The sequence below is a fragment of the Triturus cristatus genome, chromosome 9 (assembly GCF_964204655.1).
Source record: "Triturus cristatus chromosome 9, aTriCri1.1, whole genome shotgun sequence".
NCBI classification, from domain to species: Eukaryota; Metazoa; Chordata; class Amphibia; order Caudata; family Salamandridae; genus Triturus; species Triturus cristatus.
Window position 1 is genome coordinate 310,226,350 of NC_140592.1, and position 24,501 is coordinate 310,250,850.

The 24,501-nt window shown below is 44.2% G+C and overlaps 1 protein-coding gene across 1 annotated transcript in view; it reads left to right on the forward strand.

Annotated features, from left to right (window-relative positions):
• Positions 1–24,501, forward strand: part of LOC146797808 (F-box only protein 27-like) — a 76,112-nt gene that overhangs the window by 20,525 nt on the left and 31,086 nt on the right. The window contains exon 4 of the mRNA XM_085627656.1: positions 5,725–5,863. Coding sequence (XP_085483782.1) covers positions 5,725–5,863 — 139 coding nt within the window. The remainder of the gene's footprint in view (positions 1–5,724; positions 5,864–24,501) is intronic.

Genomic DNA, 24,501 nt, shown 5'->3' on the forward strand with positions numbered 1-24,501 from the left:
GCTTTTGCTCCGTGCTTGAATTCTTTTCACAGGTTCTCCAGTGACATTCAACAGTCCCTGATGGACATGCTATTGGGTAGCACACGTCTCTTCGGAGACCATGCGACATAGCCTTCAGATCACTTTAAAGCAAGCAAGGACACATTCCACTCACTGGCACCAAATATGTGGCAGTTCTCACAACAACTTTTCCCCTTCTGAGTCTTCAGAAAAGGGTTCCAGCTGAGGCCATATCAGGCTTTGCTCCAGAAACAGCAGAACTCCAAGAGTTTTCAAGGCAGAGGTCAGGGTATCGGGGATCATGCACCAAATGTTCAGACACACAGAGGCAATAAAGTACCCAATCCATCCCCTTCGCTCCTTGGCCACCTCAAAATCGCTTTAACTTGCCCTCAGTGGTGCACAGTCACTCGATAGGAGGTTGGATCTCATTGTACCACAACGGGTGGCAGAGCATTACATCAGGCCAGTGGGTGCTCCAATTCATCCTAAATGGAAACTCCCTTCCTTTCCTGTCCACCACTCCAAGCGTGCTTCCTACGCTGCAACACCTCCTGGAGCACTATTTGTTCATTCTGCTAGGAGAGGTTCAGGCTATCTTGGAAATGGGAGCCATAGAGAAGGTACTAGCACCAAAGTTTTGGACTGGGTGTTATTCCTGTGCCATCCTGATGCTGGAGAAGAACAAAGGCCTCTCTCTTATCCTCCAGTTCGCCTTCTGAACTTCATGCACAAGGACAATTCAAAATGCTAACCCTGGCCCAAGTGCGGTCTTCCCTGGATGCAGGAGACTGGATGGTGCCCTTTTCCTGTACTGCCGTCCCACAGACGTTACGTGTGGCTTCATGTATGCCACAAGCATTTTCAGTTCTCAGTGCTTCCCTTTGGCCTTCCCGGTGCACCTCATGTGTTCACTAAAGTGATGGTGGTGGTCGCTGCCCACCTTCAGAGGTTGGGAATGCCAGCCTTCCCATAGCTCGATGACTGGTTGTTGAAGGCAAACTTGCCTCAGACAGTTGTGGACCACCTCCAGGCAATGGCGGACCTGTTAATATCACTGGTGTTTTCCATCAACATTCCAAAGTTCCAAATGACTCCTTCACAGAGGCTTCCTTTCATTGTAGCCATCCTGGAAATGGTGCTCTTCCAAGCCTGGACCTCAACGAGTCCAGGACATTTGAGCTATGATCACAATGTGTCAAACTTTGACATGGATCTCAGTTAGAGCGGCTCTGAGACTTCTTGGCCTCCTGCATCCTGCTTGTGGATTACACCAGGTGAGAAATGCGGGCTCTGCAGTGGGACCTGAAATCTGTGTGCCCAGTATCAGGGGATTCTTTCAGATTCTATCCAGGTAATGGTGGGGACAACAGGAGATCTACAGTGTTGGCTGCTTAACTGCAATTGGACCAGTGGCGGACTCCTCTTGATACCTCACGCAGAGCTAATGGTAATGACTGATTCATCGTTTTTGGGGAAGACCTCTATGAAGGTGGAGATGCAGGAGCTGCTGGCGATTCACCTGGCATTGAAAGCATTCCTCCTGTCCTTAAAGAGGGAGCAGGTATATTTTGTCACGGACAACACCATTGTCATGTGTTAGTGCAACACACAGGGCGGTTGGGGTTGTGGGTCTTGTGCCAAGAGACTTTGCGCCTTTAGAAATGACTGAATCGTTAGGGCATCTCTTGGTTGTACAGCACCTGGCAAGATCTTTAAATGACAGGGCAGACCAAATCAGCTGCCACTGCCTAACGGATCACAATTGGCAGCTACACTCAGTGTGTCATCCAGCAGTGGGGAGAACCCTGACTCAATCTTTTCGCCACTGCCGAAAATGTGCACTGTATAAGCTTTTGCTCATTGGAGTTCCCAGGGCAGTTGTCACTCAGATGCCTTTTGCTTGGGTTGAAGCTAGGGACTCCTCAACGCCTTCCCACCTCAGCCTCTCCTGATCAAGGTTCTCATAAAGATTAAGAACTACTACATCCAATTTGCCCTAGTGGCTCGGGACATGGCGAGGTGAGTGTGGTACTCAGAACTTCTGGCCATGAGCAATATCCAGTGGTGGAACACCTGGTGCAGCAATTGGATAGTGTTCTGCAACCAAGCCTGCACAACCTACAACTCTATGCCAGGAAATTGAGCAGTGACAGTACTTTAGAAGGGAGATCAGTAGCGGTCAACTAAGTGTCATATTGGCAGCCAAGCGTCCCTTGACCAAAACAGTCTATTTGGGACGATGGGAGAGGTTTGTTGTATGGTGTTTTTTTACGAAATAACCAACCTTTACATGCACAGTTGCCTGATATTTTGCTTTTATGTTGATCTTTAGCTCAACAAGGCCTTGCTATGGCATCAGTTAAAGGAAGATTATTTGCTGGATCTTTCAGCCTTCCTATATTTACCTGATCAGCCATCTTAATTTTAAATCACCTGCTGTGATGCGTTTTCTCAACGGAAAGTTCCAACCAAAACCAATCTGGTTCTCATTTTCCTCATGCACTCCATTTGAGCCAATGTATAGCAGTCCTCTCCTTCTGCTTACTTTGACGGTATTCCTCATAGTGATAACATCTACTCGTCGTGTGAGTGAATTGCAAGCACTGTCTGTCTAGCAACCGTTTACTATCTTCCTCCTGGACAAACTTGTAGTAGCCAGCTTTTTTTGCCCCGCCTCTAAGCAAGAAGAAAGACTACATTACTTAGACATAAAAAAAGCTCTGATTGTGTATATCGATTTTACAAAGGATTATCGGGTGGACCATCAGCTGTTGTAGACTCTTCTGGGGTGACAAAAGGTAAAGCTGTCAGGAAACGAACTATATGTTCTGCTACAGAGTGTCCAAGGAACAGAATCCAAAGGCATGCATGCACATTCCACCAGAGCAAAGGCTGCTACAGTGGCGCTGGTACACAGGGTGCCAGTCTTAAATATCTGCCATGCTGCTACATAGGCATTGGTTCACACACTCACGAAGCACTACTGTCTGAATAATCTGGTCCACCTGGAAGTGCATTTTGCCTGTTCAGTTCTGCAGGATGTCCTGGTCTGGTCATTGCTCAGACCCACAACCTACAGAGGTACTGCTATTGTATCTATTTACACGGTGAGGAATCTGCAGTTAGAATTATCCGTCAAAAGAACAAGTTACTTACCTTCGGTTGCGCTTTTTCCGGTGGATACTGTAACTGCATCGACCCACTTACTGCTCTGTTCTAAGGAATGGACTCTCTTTGTCCATGTTATTAAGGTTCCCATTTATAGATCTGCGCACTTGCACAATCTGATTTCTAAAGCTCCATCTTTGACGGCGCACGAAGATGGATTTGAGAAGGAAACTGATGTTAGTGTGTGGAGGAGGCGACTATGTAGGGGCCCCAACATCACGTCCAGGATTGGGCAGATCTGACTCGGAGCCGCACAACACCACCTACCAACACTTGAGGGAATTGATGGGGAAAATTCATGGGATCCAGTCTGGCATCAGGAGTATACTCAAGGTGAGGAATAGACAGAGTATTCACCAGAAATAGTGTTACTGAAGGAATGGTTTGTTCCTTTATAGTGATGTTATTGCATGGCTTCTTGAAACCGAGTAAGCTTGCAACCTTGAGGTATTTTGTGGTATTCCCTTACAGTATGGATCCTCATTTTGGCACTACCTGTAGATCTAAGGTGTGTAAATAGGACATGCTTTAAGGTGTCAAGGTAGAGGTATTTTTTCATCAAGGACACAGTTGCTTTTTGTCTTTTTCTCCATGTCACCTTTGTCAATATGTTTACAGGGGATCTTTTAGGCTGTTATGTTGTGTTTTACCTTGCTCTGGGCATCAGCGAGCTTGCTTGACCCTATTTTTGGAAGGATTAGTGCTTGAGCAAAGTAGGCATCCTCTGGTCTACAGTCTTAGTTGTGGTTTCAACTTAGTTACTTTGTCTAGTGTCTTAGTATTTCTATGTAGGCTCCATGCTGCTTCCTGTACATTTCAGGTTTCTGTCAAAGGACTGTGAGGTTGGTTCACCTAGTTTTACCTGGTGTGAATGTGGCGTTCATTTCCGCAATGGTTTGGTTGGCAAATAATTGTTAGACATGTCGATTCCTTTAGGCATAGTTAGACTAAGATTGTTGGTGGCTGCAAGAAAATATATGGTGTCCTTATATTAGGTGTTTTGGATATGGTGTCCTTTTATTAGGTGTTTTGGACATGCTGGGTCTCCCTTACCGGCTTAAGACACATTCTTCCCCACTATCTTGGAGTGCTCCTAGCTGGTGTGGATGTCACCCTGTTCTAAAGGTCTGGTTCTCCTTCTCATCAAACATTGTTGCCTCAACTATTGCGGAGGCAGTTGTCTGTGTATATCGCTATGACATGGCTATTGCTAGGAGTTTCTCCTCTTACCCTCCTCCTGCAGGTTTTTTTGCTTTGGTATGGATTCATTAGAGGAGTACTCTATAGGTTGAACTACCCCACAGAAGAATAAATTCTCATTGGTAATGACTTTTTGGGTGGATACTGTACCTACCTGTAGATCCCTCTCCCAACCCCCTGCCTCACTGTTCTAAGGACTATTGTAGTGTACTTAATAAGATTCCAAGTTAATTTTTATGCATTGGATTTCTGTCACTTTCTGTCAATTTCGTGTACTCCTGATGGTGTGGAAAAAATGACAGCAGCTGCAATTAGTGGGTAATGGCATATATGACTCTGTATCTCACATCTGGAGTCATGTTGACATTGAGTTGGAATGGTGGCGCCACTCACCGTTGCAGAACTATTTAGATTTTACCCATCTAGTCTGGTGCCTATGGAGGTTCAAGCGGTGATAAGTTTGTAGATAGAGTATCTGTCAAGAACATTCTTACTGAAGGTAAGTAACTTTATCATCTTTTCCTATACTGTTCTCTATAACACAGTGTACTGTCTGATTCATACAGACTCAAATTTCTCTTTACTGCTCTCTCTTTAGTCACACTGCTTCTATTCTCGCCACACAACTGGTCAACATTCTATTTGCTGCACTTCCATACATCTGGTAATCTTTCTCCCACAAACCGGCTTACCTTTCTCTGTCTATTGTCTTCACTGTGCATTGTTTGTTCTCCCTCCACAGACCAGCCTAAAACTACCTTGCTGATGAGTCTTTCTCTGCATATTACACCACTCCCCAGAGAACTGAATCTCTTTCACTTTACTACCATCTCCAAGGTCAGTCTTCCCTACAAACCTTTTTATTTTGTGGGGGTTTGTTTTGGAGTAACCCTACGTGCAGTCTCCAATAGTTGCTCTTCAATAAAAAAACATTTGTTTTTTAGTTATTTGTCTATAAATTGTGAACTCAAAGCAGTTCCAATCGATTTATATAGAGAAGATTCCTGCGTCTCACTCAGTTTTTCCTCACTCTCAACCCAACTATATCAAGAAAAAGACAAGTGCATTTTACATTACTCCCTATAAAGTGCAATCATATAGCAGTTTCAGTTCATGTCAGTAAGAATTCCCACAGGTTTCCATATTTTTTCCTGCACCTAAATCTATTGCATATCCCGCCTCTTTTTTTCCTTGCCCTCGTCATTTTGGTTCAACAATCACTGAAACCTGGCTATATTTTTGCTGCTCCTCTTTTCATTGTTATAGGCCAGTGTTATCAGTCCTGAGGCCACATATTTAGTGCCTGCCATGAAACTAGACTAACACACAACCCTTTTTTTTGTGTCTCTTAAGGTACGCTGGACGCGAGGATTGTGGATGTGAGTATCAAATCTCCGTGAAGCTGCTGGCCTTAGACAGGGAACGGGTGATAGACGAATATAACTTGAGACCTAACCCTATACCTCAGTGGCACAACCAGAACTACCACCAGGTACATTTGCTTTTGGGCAGGAGAAGGTACACCAGGGGTTGTGGTGGGCAGTGTTCCTTATGAATGTCACCAAGCAGGAAAGCTGATCTTTTCAGAGTTGTGGTAGTTGATGACAGTTTGGTAATGATGGTCTCTGTGTACCACCTAGTACATCGGATGGGTGGAATGAGGAGCAATCCAAGTATTGTGCTATTATCACTCCATATTGTCAGTTGTAGTTTAAGGAAGCTACAAGTGACCAACCTGAACATTTTCAGAGCCAACTACAGTAAATGTTCCCAGTGCCTACATACATAACCCAAGATTGCTGCTTACCAACATCCTGGGTTATCTTTAGCTTCTGAGCTATCAACATTTGAACAGGCTTAGGAAACACCAAATCTTACTTCAGAAAAATTTGCGTTAATATTCCAGTTAGCAGTCCAACGTCCTTCTACCTCAACGGACACCTGATCTAGGACTTACACCTCAGTAACCACTTCTTGAATAAGATGGCACTTTTCAGTACCCTGACCTGCCATCTTCTACTGGTCCTCTTTACATGAGTCTGCATAACTGTTTTCACCATTTGTTATTTGATGGATAGAGCAGAATTGAACATTTGTTTGGCCCCACTTTGCATGTTTTTTCATTCTGAGTATCGAGTAGTCTGTTAGCGTCTTTCTGAGTTGCGACAATTAGATCTGAAAACTTGTGATTGAAAAGTAGCATAAAATGAAAGCCTCATCTATAAGTTACCGTTGCCTTTTGCAGCAGGGTGTGATTATCAAATTGTGGTCCTTTGTTGCAGCAAACTAATGAAACTTCGTAAAGATGCCTAGTTCTGGATTCATTGCTGGAAATGTCTGTCTTTCCGAGCACTACCCAGTTATGGCAGAAAAGCACCCTTGTGGAAATGCCTGGGTCAAGTCATCTCGTTGTCTGACAGCTTCAGAACTTTGCATTTGATCCAGTAAGATAGTGGGCTCCACCTGAAGTTCCAAGAATAAAAAGACCTCTGAATTATTTAATGGCGTACCGGAGGCAACACAGACATATAACCTATTGATTGTTACCTTTTAAGTTGAAATTTAGATGGGTAGGCAGGTGTTATCTAATAGAGGATTTAAGTTTATTTGTATGTCAGTCTTGAGGTCCTGTATAACTTCTCAGTGGTTGGATTCTGAGCCTCCCGCCTTCACAAGTTGGAGGGCAAAACTTATTGCTATATATAATACGGAATGGGCATTGTACAAATTAAAAGGGATTAGGAAAAAAAAGTTGGGGGCGGCCATCTGGGAGCCGATCAGAACTTGGATACAGCAATGACATTTAGTAATGTACTATTGCCTCGATTGTTTTTGCTATGCCAAGAAATTAGAGATGTGTATATTTTGATCTTTGTTTTTTTCTTATTTAACTCTCTGTTATAAACAATGGTCTGTATATAATGAATTGTGCTGCTGAATCGAGAAAAAACTCAATAAAATTAAAAAAAAAAAAAAATGAAATTTAGATGTCAATTTAATGTAAATGAAATGTATCTGTTTTCATGGAGGTAGCAGATGCATAGATGTATTCATTTTAGCATGTTTATAGATTTAATGTATGTTTATATATTCCCCGACTTGAAAATAAAATAGATTGTAAAAAATAAAAATAAAAACTTTTGCATTGGCCGTCTTGACTCATCTCAATTCTATTAAAAAACTCTGGATTTTTTCCAAAATACCCTGCGATAACTCAATATGCTCTAATTAAACAGCAAAAGCACGAGTGGCAGAAAGGATTTACGTTTCTCAAACGATTATGTAGAAAAAGGGAAGCAGAATGTAAAGATGGAATGTGGTGGTTGACATACAGGAAGACCACTATGAACCCTCCACAAAGAGGATTTGGAGTTTCTGCAAGAACTATTCCAGCTGTAGAGTGGTATGCAAGAAGTGGAGAAACAGAGATTTCGCCACAATATTAGAATACTACGAATACCAGCAGCAATACTATCAAAAGATTTGGGAGATTAGTCCAAGGATCGTTTCTTGGAACTTCATTTTTTTTTATTTTATTTTGCAGTTTGTACACCTCATAAATAATGAAACACATCAGCATAAATACATAACAAGCGAGTGCAATATGCAATACATGGGATACAGTAAAATATTTTTAAAAGCAGATTTAAATTTTTTTTATTTTTTTTTAAACCCATCTCAGCTAGTTACTGATCATCTCCCTCCAGATTGAAATCGGCGCCCAAAAATTTTGGCCGAAGTCGCGCATTTTTTTACCCTTCAGTTCATACAATCTGGTCTCAATGTTATGAATACTCAACAGCCTAGAGAGCCACATTTGAAAAGAGGGAGCCATAGTATCTTTCCAGCCTGAGGAGATTAAAATCCTCAGTACCGCAACCGACATAAAAACCAACGCTTCTTCGGTTTGAGACAATTTTTGCTTATTATCACAACCCAGCAGCATCAGGGTAGGAGATAGATCGATCTTATGACCTAGCAGCCCCTCCCAAAACTTACAGACTTCCCTCTGTACTGAGGCAAGCGAGCTGCAATGAATAAACATATGCAGAAGATCAGCTTGCCCTGCATTGCATCTAGGACATCTATCATCCCCCCTGACCCCCCAGGCATATAATTTAGCTGGAGAATGATACAGATTAAAAATCGTTTTATAATGCTGGGCCCTCAGGTTAGTAGATCTAAAAACTTTTTTATTCAGGGAAATGGCCAGGTCAAGGTCAGCATCAGGGTCATCTAATTTCCGAGCCAGAGATACTTCCGATTTTTCCATATCATCTGGTATTTCCAAGATAAGCTGCCTATATACCAATTTAATCTTTTTATGCCCCGCCATTAACAGTTCAATAACCGAAACAACCTCCATTGACAGGGGTTTTGGCCTCACTGCCTTTAATGCCCGGGCGACTTGACCATACAAGAACCACTGATTAGTCGGAATCCCATATAGGTATTGGATAGTATCAAAACCAAGCGGAGCATGGTTCCCCCAAATATCGCCGAGAGACCTAATACCAAAATTTCTCCAAATCTGTAGATTCCTGTGAGACCCAACAGAGGGGAGTAAACTAGAGTTACAGAGCTGGAGATAACGATTTACCTTTGGGATTTTACAAAGCTTCGAGATAGACCTCCATACCTCCCAAACCCCCTCCAAAATCTTCAAACGAGGCCTCTTATAATACCTACGGTCCACCTCACGCCACAACAACCCAACAGCCTGTTCCCCAATTAACAGCTCAAAGATAGAAGGTAGATCCAGGGCTAGCAAATTGACACCATCAGGGTTTGCCTCTTGTTGAAACAGAATGGACATTTGTGTCAAAAGGCATGACCAATGATACAATCTTAGATTTGGTAAGGCCAAACCACCCCTTTCCCTAGGGAGAGACATGTAATTTGTTGACCGCCTAATCCTGCCATACTGCCAGACGAATTTAATAAAGATAAACTCCAACCTTTTGATAATTTTATCATCCAAAAATAAGGGTATGGCCCTGAACAAATAGAGAACTCTAGGGAAGATAGACATTTTTAACACATTAACACGCCCAATCAAAGAAAGGTGTAGCACGTCTATCCTCTTTAGCTCTTTTTCAATGGATTTTATGATTGGGGGGTAATTCTCAGCTATTATTTCCCCTACTGAGGCATTGATCTTAATCCCTAAATAGGTTGCTGAATCTACAAACCTTGAGTCATTTTTAACTATATTCGGGGAACAGATTATTTGGGTTTTGGCCTCATTAAGAAGGTAACCCGACCTTCTTCGGAGAACGACGACGCGCCGCCCCCAGCTTGGGAAGCCTTACAGAGGCAGTCGAGGAAACCAAGCACTGGAGCTGAGAGAGCTGAGTGTGCAGAGAGCGGAGAGCAGAGAGCAGAGAGCGCAGAGAGCTGTTATGCCTCCTAAGCTGGCCGCTGGGGGTAAATCAATGCCCAACAGGAAAAAATCTCAAAGAGAAGCGATAGAGCCAGAAGGAGTGGAGGTCTCACAAGGACCGCAAATGTTATCTACACAGCCTAAGAAGAAGCAGCAGGTGGCAGGTAAGACCCGGCTGGCGGCAGCATCAATCGCAGACATTTTCCCCAAGGCGGGGAAGGAAAAGGAAAAAGAAAAGGAGAAGGTTGTGGAGCTACTGGGGGTTGGTGCAAATCCTTTGGTGGATACTATCCCTAGTAACTCGTGTTCGATCTCAGAGGAAGGCACTGCCCCCACCGTCCCTCCCGGTTTATCTATGGTTCCTATAGCACCTGCCTTAGGGCAGTATGCCATATCTTCAGATGCTACGGCTGCCCCTGATGAGCAGACCCCCGGGGGTACCATCGGAGCCCCCCTAGATACGGGGAAGGAGAGTGGGAGTACATTGGAAAATCAGCCAGGGTCAAGAATAGAAGAAAATACTGAACTACCGAAAACTGACCTGTTGCCAACTGGCGTAAATGTCGATAAGGAAAAAGTCCCAAGTGAATACTATTTCTCATTTTCTGATGGTGCGGAGTGGTCCGAAGAAGAAGAACACAGTTCCTACCTAAGCTCTGAATCAGAGGAGGCTCTTCCATCAACTTCTGTGCGGCCCCCGGTGGTTAAAAACCAGTCTCTGAAAATTGGTCACTCTTCCCGTGAATTGAGTTGGGATCACACTCCCGACCTGGCATTGCAGGGAGGATCTGTAGCGGATGACTCTGATCGTCCCCTCCTGGAAGCCATACATCAGGAGATACTGGCTCATAGAGAAGAAACGCGCCAGGATAATCGCAAAGCCCAGGCTGCCATGAGAAAGATGCAGGGAGTGGTGAGAAAGCTTTCGAAAGTTTGTACTAACACGGCTGATAGAGTTTCAAATTTGGAGGAGAGGGTGGTGTCTACGGAGGCCGAGGTAGCCGAGGCTACTAGCAAAGTGAACGCCCATTGCTCTCGGGTTACGGACTTGCAATGGAAAATGGAAGAGATGGAGAACAGGCTCCGGAGAAATAACCTGAGGGTCTTGGGGATCCCGGAGGGGATGGAAGGGCCGGACATAAAGGTTTTTATAATCAAACTATTTGATCAAGCATTTCCTGAGCTCTCAAGCTGGAATTGGGCCAATGAGATCCAACGAGTTTATCGTACCCCCTTTAAGATCCGGCCCAATGCTAAGGAAGGTGATAAACCCCGGGCAGTGTTGATATTTTTTGGAAACTTCATTTTGAGACAGTCTATTGCTGAAAAGGCTAGGCCAGATGCTAGGAGGAATGGCGATGGGTTCTCCTTCTTTGTCCGACCGGACTACTGCCACACGACTGTGGAAAGAAGATGGCGCTTGAGGGAAATGATCAAACTGTTCCAGGAGAAGAGGATCCAGGCCTTTCTTGTTAATCCGGCTCAGTTAAAAGTGGTTAACGGAGGGAGGACCTTCTTCTTTTCTTCAGAAATGAAAGCGAAGGAGTACCTGGTTTCTTTGGATAGGAAGGCTGACTAGCCGGTAGACTGGACTTCGGGTGTTAATCTCTCTTACACTGGGGTGACGGGCTTGTTGATCATTCTGTTGAGTAAAAAAAAAAATTTTTTTTTGATAAAAATTGATATTGTTAAGCTAAGGGGCGTCTAAGGGCTTTTTTTTTTTTTTTTTTTTTTTTTTTTAGATATTTGGCTTTGCCCTCACTCACGTACTGCACTACCATCATATGCTCAGACTTATTCTGAGCGCTTCACTTAGGGGGGTCCTGGTGAGGGATAGCCCCAGGGGTGGGGTTCTCACTAGTAGGGAGGGAGTGCAGGGTGGCTGGGTAGGAGGCGGAGGTGTGGGGTCCGACGGGGGAAAAAGTGGGGTAAATAATGCAGTTTGTTTCACTTTGTTTATCTTTTTTTCTTTTCTTTTCTTTTTTTGTCAGATATTGGCGTTAGTGCTTCAGAAACAGTTTAAAAAGCAGGTTCATAGTGTTGTTGATTTGTCATCTTAAGATGGTCTGCATTAGGGTTTGCTCTCTAAATATAGGTGGGCTCAATGACTGGAAGAAACGTTTAAGATTGGGTCATTTTACTAAGAATAACAGAATTGATATACTTTGCCTTCAGGAGACCCATCTCCCTTGGTCTAAAAGGAAGTTATTGTCCCTTACTGGTTTTGAGTTGGTAGCATGTTCTACTCAATCCTCTACAATTAGGGGGGTCGCCATTTTAGTTAAAAAAACTCTCGGTGGGGCTAGAAGGACTAAATCAGATAGCAATGGTAGATGGGTTCTGGTCGAACTCGAAAGCGGCCTGACACTCTGTATGGTGTATGGCTCAAATGAAGACGATCCGGAGCTATTTGATTTTCTAGAATTAGAACTCGCATCCTGGCCTGCCCCCATCATCATGTGTGGTGATTTCAATATTTCTGCTGATTGGAGTGACACCGGCTTGTATCAGGGTAGAAAACCAAGAGTGTTTAGGGCAATAAAGGTCCTCATTAATTCACATGGGCTTAAGGATGTATGGGACGCAAAAGAGCCTTTAAAGCAGGGTTATACTTACTTCTCAAATCCCTACCAGAAATTCTCCAAATTGGACTACTTTTTTATCTCGGTCAATGAATTAAACAAGGTTGGAATAACGAAACCGCCGAAGATATTGTCTGACCATAATCCACTTATATTGTCCTATGAAATATCCGGCTCTGATAGGGCCAGGTCTAGGTGGACCTTCGAGAGGCAACTACTGGGAGATGCCAGATTCACTGGGCATATTTTGAAATGGGCAGATGCGTTTTTCGCTGCCAATCGCTATAGTGCCTCCAGGATTACTGTCTGGGACTCTTTTAAAGCGGCTTTAAGGGGGGAAACTATAGGTTTCGGGGCTAGATTAAGAAAGGAGGACAAGAGGGAAGGTGAGAAATTAGTAGGTATTCTGACTACAGCCGAAGAACAGCATATGAGGGATATAATTAGGGGTAGAGATAGCAGGAAGAGCCAGAATGAGTTATTAAAAATTAGAGCCGAACTCCAGAAATCTATGACTCATAAAGCCTCAGCAGAGTATCAGACTTCCCGGGCTAAACGATATGAAACGGGGGAGCAGGCAGGAAGAGTGCTGGCCCTTCAAATAAGACAGGGGAGAGCTAGGAATATGATATCCTTGATCGAGGAGAATGGCAAGATATTCACTCAGCCAAATGAGATTCTACAGGCCTTTAAAGACTTCTATCAGCGCCTGTATGACGAAGGAGCCCAGGTTGATAAACAAGGCCTTGATGTGGTTGATAACGGCCCCCGTCTTAACACCTCGGAGAAGGATGAACTGGATAGGGATATTAGTGAGGGGGAAATCTTAGAAGCTCTGCACGAACTAGCCTCTGGTAAGGCTGCCGGCCCGGATGGGATTCCCTTGGAAGTATATAAAAGTCTTGAACCGGTAGTTATTCCATTATTAGTGGATCTGTTCAATGGAATAATGTGTTCGGGAGTGGTTCCAGTCTCCTGGCGAGAAACTAACATCGTGGTTTTTCACAAGAAGGGTAAACCGGCGGAGAAACTTGGCTCTTACCGCCCGATTTCGCTCATAAATGCAGACACGAAGCTATACTCTAAGGTATGGGCAAAGAGATTGGGCAGGATCATTGGCGGTCTTGTCTCCCCCTGGCAACATGGTTTTATTCCGGGTCGCGGTACAACTGACCATGTTAGAAGAGCTATAGCGCTGTTTGACGCCCGGGGGGCAGGGGGAGGGGAGATGGCCATGATCCTGCTCGATGCAGAAAAAGCCTTCGACAGGGTTGTTTGGGATTTTCTCTGGTATTATTTTGGTCTTCTAGTGTAGTGTTATAAAAGGTTTGCCACAACTATAGCTACATAGAAGATATATTTTTCTGTGAGAGAGAGATCGACCAGTGTGGGTGAATATCCCTGAAGTACAATGATCGGATTCATTGATATTTTTGTGCTGAGCTTCTCCATCATGTTTTTAAAAATCTCAATGCGGAACTGGGTTATCTTTGGGCACAGGGAGTGCAGAACATTTAAAGTACTTCAGATTTATCTCTTGATTAAGGTTGTGCAAAAATGGAGGTGTTCCTTAAACAAGCTGTTTGTCAAAAAATGGCATCCTCTTGAATTTACTCATCCTATTATTGTAAAATGTAATTGTCTTTCTATGCACTCCCTGATAACCTGGGTTTCTGTTTTACATTTTCCAGCTATTTTCCCTAAAAATATCAGGTTTCGTGTTTTGTAACCATCACTTGTAAAATTGCCCCAACCTTATCTCTTTAAGATCTCCCACTATCAATATCCTCTACATCCATATTTGATAGATATGGTCTTATTTTGGTATAAGACCACCAAAGCTCTTTTTTCACTTTAACCATTTCTTGTATACTTAACCAGGGTGGCCACGCACCCCTTAACGCAAAGTTGCTTCTTTTGAGGCAACCAGCTTAGCCCACATAGGTGATCCAGCGATCTTAGACTAATAAATTTCCTACAGACAAGGCCAAATTTCATTACCCACCAAGTCCCTTCACGCTGGGTTAGTGAATTTCCATAAATGTACCAAACTTCCCAATCACCAATTTGTCTCTTCATTCTAGTATACCAATTATGGCGATGCAATCTTTTTATAGTTGACAGGGTTTGGCAAACTAATACTTAGTTCAAAACTAATACTCATAATCTAAATATATACACCTCTAAATAAAGACAGACTCATATGTATATTTATAATGTTTATCTAAATAATGTGAAATAATGCTGATCAGTACCAACATACAGTACAAATGATAGATTGTTACAGAGCAAACAACATCAGAAGAGAAAATGACAAATTCATATCAATGACCACGCATAAAAGAGTGGAAAGGCGTAGAGACAAACGTTTCAGAGACAAAATACATTTGCAAATGATTATGCAAATTCAGATTTCAATCTATACTAACCCAAATGGGAATAAGAAATCTACTCTTTGGCCATGATAGCAGCAAGGCCCCTCAAGGTGAGTTGAGGAGGGAAAGACTATGTCAGGAATCAGACAGGAACAGGTCAGCAAACCGACAACAGCGACGATCTCCCAAACAGTCTGATCATCTCAACCATCAGAACGTGCAAACCTAACCCCTCCCACCAGGCACCTCAATTATACCCTAAAACCCAAATGTCCAACCCACACTTGTATTTAACGAAGGGTTATTCTACATTTGATTGGCTAAGCAAGGGGGTGTATTGTCACACCACTCTCGGCATGTCCATCACAATAAATATCCCATTGTTTTATTTATTCATCACAACAACTTCCACCCCAGGAAATAAGATTCAATCTTTGTAAAACATTTGTACTGCTAGTGTCTCTCCAGAGGAAGCGTTTCCGCCACTCGAAGAATCAAATCATGTTTTCATGCAAAGTTCTTGGCAGACATTCAGGATTCTTTGAAGGACAAACTCTCTGTCCACCTTCCCTTAGCTTTCTGATTTTTAATTTTCTTGCATTTTCCTTTTATTCCTTTAACCCTATAACTTCATGAAGAGCAGAAAATCATGCTTCTATGGGAAACAAACACAGGCATTATTATTCACTTGTAATGCTTTTTCGCTACGCACCAACTCAATTGCTGCATCTATCCATGCGCATCTATCCATGCGCAACCCATGTTAAAATTACTTTCCTAGCAAATGTTAATAACATGCACAAAAGCAGCATTAGTCTTTTTACTTTTTGTTTTGTCCAAAGTAAGTTGCGGCCTAATTCAGTACTTTGTACTCGCTTGCGCAGTAGCATTCTCCCTCATGTTAGATGCTTTTCCGCATAAATTTTCACCGCACACTGTTACAAAAGTTTACTAAGGCTTCAATCCGAGCAGGTTTTATTCCATGAAAACCCTGCTCCATCATAGGTATATCTCTTTCCGGAAGAAGGCCGTCCTATGTCAACATCGAATTGCTAATCTCAGTCTGTTTTGATTGGAGAAATAGCAAACTACTTAAAGTGTTCTTTCTTTTAAGAAGTCTCGCCAGTGTATTCTATGGGACCTTTTCATGATTCGGTCATTCTTAAAACATTATTCAATTTTTCTTCACTAAGCATAACATAATTCTGGCGCAGACCGCACCTCCTGGTCCTAGGTAGTTTCCTAAGCCTTATTCTGAAGAGCTAGGAGTGGGAGAATGGACCCTATAGAAGACCAGTCAAAAGAAGAAATGGAGCCGTATAAGGAATTGGGTGAGGTCGATGTACTCCATACTTTTCCAGATACTTGCATGCTTTCTTCCCCTACCCTGACTATGGAGGAGGGAGTGTCTAATGCTATAGTGGTGTGAAGTGTGGCGGAGGTCCCTAGCCTTCAGCTTCCTTCGGTGGCAGTCAAGCTTAACATCTTGACGGAGGTGCTGCAGCTGGGATATTCTTCCTCTGAACCCTTACTCCAGTTTAAGGAAGCCCTCACTGACGTTCTGCTCGGAACCTGGTCCAGGCCCAGCACAGGAGAATTCCGGAGCCTGAAGTAGGCTATGGTTGCTATTCCCGCTACTTTCTTGTCCTGAAATGTAGACATGGGCCTTCGTTCTATCCTGTACCTACGAGCCCTCAACTACTTCCTTAAAAAGGAAATGTTCAAGATGCTCACTCTAGCTCAGGTCTTGTCTGCCCTGGACCATTGAGACTGGATGGTAGTGTTGGACTTGCAGAACACTTACTTCCACATTCCAGTCCCGCCTGTCCATCAGCACTACCTGCGGTTTACGGTAGGCCAAGAGCATTTTCAACTCCCTGTGCTCCCTTTGGCCTTCCCAGCGCCCCTCGGGCGTTCACCAAAGTGATGGTGGTGGTCGCAACTCATCTGTGCAGATCAGGTTACGAGCCTTCTCCTATCTCGACGACTGAATGCTGAAGGTGGGCTCACCCCAGTCTGTCATCTCCAACCTCCATACTACGGCGAACGTCCTGCATTCGCTGGGGTTTACTGTCCGCGTCCAAAGTCACATCTGGCTCCCTCTCAGACATTCCCCTTCATCGGAGCCATTCTGGATACAGTGCAGTTTGTGAGTCCAGGATATTCGGACCTATGATACTGATGTTTCAGCCTCTATCCTGGATTTCGATGAGAATGACATAGGCTGTTAGGCCTCATGGCCTTTTGTATCTTGCTTGTGACATGTGCCAGATGGCATAAGCAGGCTCTACATTGGGGCCTAAAGCTCCAGTGGGCCCAGCATCAGGGGAATCTCTCCAACATGGTCCAGATCTCGAAGGGAACTGCACAAGACCTTCAGTGGTGGCTGATGTACTGTGATTGGGTCAGAAGCAGACCCCTCTCCCTTCCCTCAACCAGATCTCACAGTATTAACAGATGTGTCACTCCTGGGATGGGGCGACCATCTGGGAGTGGTAGAGATCTGAGTGCTCTGGTGTCCGGCGGAATCCGGACTCCACATCAACATGCTGGAGCTCCGTGCAATCCGACTGGCATTGAAAGTACTTTTGCCATCCATTAAAGGAAAGCTAGTGCAAATGTTCACGGACAACATTGCCGCCATGTGGTACTTCAACAAGCAGGGCGGAGTAGGGTCGTAGACTCTTTTGAGTGGCTTTGCGTCTCTGGGCATGGCTGTAACAGCAGGGCATATCCTTGGTGGTTTAACACCTGGCAGGTTCCCTGAATGCCAGGCGGACAAACTCAGTCATTGATGCTTAGCGGATTATGAATAGCGTCTCGATCCGGAGGTGGCATGAGGTTTCTTTCAACAGTGGGGAGAGCCTTGGTTAGATCTGTTCGCCTCTGTAGAGAACGCACAATGTCAGCAGTTTTGCGTGCTGGAGTTACCAAGGCGGCTTTCGCTCTGAGACTCTTTTCATCTCAAGTGGAGCCCAGGACTCCTGTACGCCTTTCTGCCCAGAGTTCTCAAGAAGTTCAGGAACGACCGGGCCCAAGTTATTCTCTGTGGCTCCAGACCGGTCATGGACAGTCTGGTATCCCGAGCTTCTCAGCATGAGCATCTATCCTCCGATCAGGCTGCCTCTTCAGGAGGATCTTCTGCTGCAGTAGGGAAGGGTTCCATACCCAAACCTGTTAACTCTGTGGTTTCTTGTGTGGAGACTAAACAGCGGCAGTTGATAGCTTTCAACCTTCCTCCCAAAGTCTGCAATGTTATTTTGTCAGCCAGGTGTCCGTCCACTAAGACTGTATACGCCTGTTGGTGGAACATATTTGTAAAATATTGTTCAGAAAAGTCTGACCCTGTTTCTGCTTCCCTTTCTGATATTTTGCTTTTTATTTTGTCCCTTGCCCAGTAGGGCTCTTCTCTGGGCACCTCGAAAGGGTATCTTTGGGCATTGTCTGCCTTCCTGAGGCTACCAGACCAACCCTCCCTATTTAAATCACCTATTATACTTAGTTTCCTGAAAGGCCTTGCACATATGTTCCCTCCTGCCTCTTTTATTATGCCTCAGTGGGACCTCAATTTGGGTCTCACTTTCCTAATGTGCGCTCGTTTTGAGCCTCTGCGTAATTGTCCCTCTGGCTGCTCAACATCAAAACAGACTTCTTAGTGGCTATTACATCTGCCAGGAGAATGAGCGAGGTGCAGGCTCGATCTTCTAAACCACCTCTTTCTCACAATATTCCCTGACAAATTGGTGATTTGCACTAGGGCCTCTGTCCTTCCGAAAGGGGTGACTCTGTATCATCTGGGGCAATCTGTCACCTTGCCAACTTTCTACGCTCCTCTGCATCCCTCCAAAGAAGAGGAGTGACTTCACCGCCTGGACTCAAAAAGAGTGTTGTCATTCTACCTTGATCTCACAAAAAAGTTCTGGGTGGACGACCAACTCTTCATGGGGTACGTTGGAATGAAGAAAGGTCGCACAGTGCAGAAGAGGACCATCTCCCGGTGGGTCATCCTCTGCACCAAAATTTGTTCTGCTGTGGCCAAGAAGCAGCCTCTTGTGGCTTAAGGACTCATTCCACCAGAGCTAAGGCTGCTATCCCTGCTTCGTTAAGCGAAGTGCCAGTTCTGGACATCTGGTAGGCAACACCATGGCCTTCCTTGCACACGTTCACCAAACATTACTGCCTAAATAGTCAAGCCCGCAAGGACGACCATTTTGACCAATCAGTCTTGCAGGACTTTCTAGTGTAAATTTGTCCGCAGTCCCTTCTCCGGGGATGGCATTGCTTGGGTATCTATGAAAAAGTAAGGAATCTGCGGCTAGACTTCTCTGTCAGATGGACAAGTTACTTACCTTCAGTAACGCCTTTTCTAGTAGAGACATGGTCTAGCCGCAGGTTACCTACTGACCCACCCATACCTCCCACGCTGCTGACTCGTTTCTAGGGTCAGGGCTGTTCCCTTTCAGGGCACTAGTTTCTTGAAATCACACCAATGTCAGTACTCTTCATGGCTTCACGTTTCTGTTGTGGAAAATCATGAAAAGTAACTGATGTCAGCGCACTGAGGTGGCGGCTATATAGGTAACACAGATGTCACTTCTGCCGTGGACGCCGTCACGCGGAGCCTACCAGCACAACACACCGGCGCGCAGGGGTTTCTCTCGAAGAAAAATCTTCCGTCTCCAGTCTGATGCCTGGGAAAATCAAACGTAAAGAATCTGCAGCTAGATAATATCTCTACCAAATAAAGTGTTATCAACAGTGAGCAACTTGTCCTCTAATTCCTCTTTAGCTATATTTCATGTGTTCTTGCTCTTGAGGAACTGCTGGAATTACTAGTTATTTTTATAAATAAGAAGCAGACCATTATTCTAGGTGTTTTAGTGGTTCTTTTTTTTGTGTGTGCCATATCTAGTGCGAATATCCACCCACCCCTAGTTCCTTTGAAAGCATCCAATACTGCCACTTGATCTGCTGACCCTATGTTTAAGGAAAGAAATTGCTTTATAAAATTCCTCATTCCCTGACCCCTTAGATCATTTTCTAGCCATGGCTCATGAAAACCCATATTTTAGCTTTCATTCCCTTCTTAGGGATCTGAAAATCCATTAGGGTAGAAATTTTGCTCAACAAACTTAGGGAAACAGGATGTCAAGAATAAATCAAGTCTTGCAAGTGACTTATGCCTAGCAGAATGGCATGTGCACTCATGCCTGTTTGGAAATGAGGCTCTTCATGGGTCGCTCAAGTTTATATTGACTTTGTAGTAAGCCACCACTCTAGCAGTTTGAGGTTTATTCTACCTTTGGTTAATTTTAGCGGAATCTAAAGTTGGAACTTGTACAAAGTTAAATCTATAATAATTTCATCACTGGTGTCCGTGCCATAAATAGTTTGATAAAGCAGGTGGTCATCCTTCATAGGACCATTTACATTTGCAGAGACCTAGGGTCTTGAGTTTATTTAGAAGTTTCCAAAGAGACAGCTAATCTGTCTGTCATAATCTTCACTTACAATATTTACTTACAACCGGGGGGAAACATGGCGGCCAGCTAGTGAGACTGGTCGGAAGTGCCGGGAGAGTGGCGTGCCGGTCGAGTGATTAGACCTGTGTGTGGCGTCTGTTGGGACAACCGCGGAGCACCCAACTTCTCCGTGCTGCGTTTTTGCAACGCGCTTGCTATTCTCGGCTGAATTCGAAAATCCTGTGACGGTGTATGGCGAACGACACGGCGGAGAAAACCCTACCTCAGAAGCCGGCGGCTGCGGGGGCGGGGCCTCCAGAGAAGTCGACGGAGGAGCTCACCGTAGCGGCAGGAGGAGCAGCAGGGTCCGGGTGCTGGAGTTGAGCGAGGTAGAGGGAGGCGGGCGGCTTCTAGAATCCAGTTTAGTGCGGGTGGGGCAGTGGGGAGAGGAACTGCTAATAAGCAAGAAGCCAAAATTATCTCTTTCCCCACACCCCAAGCGGACCTGCAGGTGTCTAGGGGCATTTCCAGTATTGCTAGCAACTGTGTAGAGGCAAAAGATAGGGAGGAAGACACTCGCCCCAAAATTAAAGCAAAACCATCTCAAAAAACAAACAAAGGTTATGCGCTTAGAAGTGTAGGCAAGGCAGAGGGGGAGGAAAGTGTGGCTACACAACTGGCTAGCAAATCTCGTTGCAATTTAAAAAAACACATTAGGCAACCTTATAAGACGGGGTTATTAGGCAAGAAAATTACTTTCAACCCCTCTTTGAACGCCTATTTTAAACCGGTCCCTAAGACGCATGTACTGTCGAAAGGTAGGAGCTCATTAGATATAGTTTGTGCTGAAGCAGTGGAAAGTGATTTAGACCTAGCAGATCCTAAAGACAGCTTGGGGGATTGGGTTGATTATCTGAGTCCTAACAGATATAAATCTCAAGAGATGGAAGTAGAAAATCAAGAGCCGTTGGGAGTAGATGAAGAATTGGGTGGTCTAGTAGACAGTCCGGGACAGGCTGATCCCCCTGCCATGGCCGAGGCACTAAACTTCAAGGGTGGTTCACAGTGTAACGTCGTGGGAGCCGAAGGTACGTTGGGCGATGCTCATTCTGACACTGTCGTTATCGCCTTGTTAAAGAAGCTTGATTTGGATATGCACAGGGGGTTTGAGGAATCTAAGATAAAGCAGGATGGAATTAGGGAGGCAGTCGGGCTGTTGGAGGCTAAATTTGATGAGTTAAATTTGCGTACAGCCTCTCTTGAGACGGAGGTTAAGGTGATTCATGGCAAGCTTGATGAGAATTGCAAGGAGTTAGAGCAGGTTAAGTCTAGGGAAAAGGCCTATGAGGAGCGTTTGGAAAAATTGGAAAACATGCAGCGAAGGAATAATTTAAAAATGTTGAGGCTTCCAGAGGGGAAGGAAGGGGACGATTTAAGGGGCTTTATTGTCCATTATTAAAAACAGAGTTACAGTTGAAGGAAACTGAGGACGAGATTTTGCTAGATATTCAGAGGATACATCGTGACCCTTTCAGACTGAATCCGAATCGCTCGAAACCTAGGAGGATTCTGATAAATTTTTTAACATATGGGTTAAAAGAGAAAATCTTAGCGGCTGCATTGAAGAAGGGCCTTTTAACTGCTGGTGAGGCAAGAATTGAGGTCAGGTCGGACCTCTCTGTGGTAACTGCAAACAGACAGTGGGAGTTGGGTAAGAGAATTGAACCTCTGAGGAGGCTGGGTGCCACGGTTCAGTTGAAATTTCCGGCGTTTTTAAAAGTTATGTGGAATAACAAGATGCATACTTTTAGAGCGGTGGAAGATGTTGATAGCTTTTTGGAGTACTGTCAGGCTGGAGATCAGCCTGGTGGTTTATAATTACAATTAACGCCACCACAGGTCATTGAGGGAAATAAAAGTTTTGGTGGTAGATTCAGCACGTCCACTAGAACCGGCACTCGGTAGGCCTAGGTTGGGCCTAATGTCAATGGTTGGGTTTTCCCGGGAGGGGGGTGGTGGGTTTTGGGGTAGGAAGTGGGGGGGGTTAGGGTTGGGGGTTCTGGCTGTGGGGGAGGGGGGGGGAATAATCACCAAAAAAGTTCTCATGAGCTACTTTTTCACCTGGGTGGCAGGGAGAGCAAACTGGGGTAAGGACGATGGAGGGTAGGATAGATGCGGTGACCTGGATGTCATGGAACGTAAATGGTCTAAGGGTTAAAGCTAGGAGAGAAAGGATTATGAGATATTTGAAAGATGTTCCAGCAAATATTATGATTCTTCAAGAGTCTCATTTACCGGAGGAGGAGAGCAAGAAATGTATTGGTTCGCTTCGGTGGTTAAATTATGTTTTTTACACGCCACAGACATTGGTAACAAAAGGTATTGTTTTGTTGGTCAGAAAGGGACTAGATTGTCAGATTGAGGGAAAAAAGGCAGACACTAAGGGCAGGTGGCTGATAGTAAACATTAAGATAGCTGGCCTTATATATAATGTTATTGGATACTATGGCCCAAATCAAGATGATGTCGGCCCACTGGACGAATTAGCTAAAGAGATGATGGATCTCACGGGTTTTATAGTCTTTGCTGGAGACTTTAATACAGTATTGGACCCCAGGCTAGACCGATCGGCGAGCAGTAGAGCTCAGGTAAATACTAAAATGGCATCTAGATTAAGAGGTTTGATGGAGCAATTTGGATTTTGTGATGTATGGCGACAGAGGGCTGGTCAGAATGTTGGGTATACCTTTTACAATAAAAAATATCGCCATAAATCTAGAATTGATTACTTCTTAATCAATGCAAGATTACTGGGTAAAGTAAAACAAAGTATGCATGTTGGGGTACATTTATCTGACCACTCGGCGGTTATTTTAGAACTTGTGATCGGGACTCGCGATTTGGATTCAGTATGGAGGTTGGATCGCACAGTTTTATATGACCAGGAGGCTATGCAGTCCCTTCAGCAGGAACTTGAAATTTTTATTGAACATAATTTGGGTACGGCTAGAATAGATATTGTCTGGGAGACGACTAAGGCTTTTTTGCGAGGTAGATTAGGTGCCATTGGGGCTAGCAGAAGAAGAAAGTATTTTCTTGAAGTAGAACGTTTGGAATTGGCAATCAGGCAGGGTGAAGCAGCTATTGTAAACAGGGGGAGAGTTCAGAAGGAAGAGATTGTTCAAAAATTGGTAGAGCTGAAAGAGAAATTAGCCTCTGTAGTCAATAATCGGGTAAAGGAAAAATGGGAGGCTAGTAGATTAGCTCACTTTGAATATGGGGAGGGAACAAGTAAACTACTAGCCTGGAAAGCTAGGAAAGACCGGATTAGGAACACGATTAAAGAAGTGAAAGCAGGTGAAGCGGGAGCCACAGTTACAGAAACAAAGGATATTGTGGAAGCTTTCTTTAAATATTTTGCAGAGGTATATAGGGAAGATTTGGTCCCAGATATGAGGCTGATAGAGGACTGGTTAAAAGTTTTAAAGCCTTTGACTGAGGATTTACAAATTTTTTTGGATCAAGGAATTAGACGAGGCCATCAGACAAGCTAAGATAGGCAAGGCACCTGGCCCAGATGGCCTCCCGGTAGAGGTGTATAAAACTTTATCCGGGAGCTTGTCGTTGTTATTATCTAAGGTATTTAAAGGGGTCTTTCTTGGCAGTGCAGAGCTTCCCGCTTCCTGGAATCAGGCCAATATTGTTGTTATCCCTAAATCCGGGAAATCGTCAAGATATATGGAATCATACAGGCCTATCTCACTTTTAAATAGTGATTATAAACTTTTTGCAAAGATTTTGGCAGATAGGCTGGCTAAGGTGATCCCCGGTATAGTTAACGAAGATCAAAAGGGGTTTATTAAGGGCAGGTATCTTAAAGAACTAACATTTTCCCTGATAGCAACTATTGATGTTGCTACCGATCAGAAGCTTCCTTTGGCGATTGTTGCCCTTGATGCCGCTAAGGCTTTTGATCGCGTTAACTGGACTTTCCTGAAGGCTTTACTTATGCATCTGCGATTGGGGAAAAATTTTGGCCAATCTTTAGTATCTCTCTACCGGTTTCCCACTTCAAGAGTACTAGTTAATGGAGTATTAACCAAGCCTATTAAGGTAATGAGGGGCACGAGGAAGGTATGTCCTCTGTCCCCTCTCTTGTTCGACCTTTATATCGAGCCATTGGCTTGTAAAATCAGGGAGGCAGACAGTATTCCGCCTTTCAGATTCCAGGGTTGGACTAGGAAGATTGGCCTTTATGCTGATGATATAGTTATTTTAACATCGGACTTGAATCAAACACTGGATACGATAGAAACAATTACAAATAA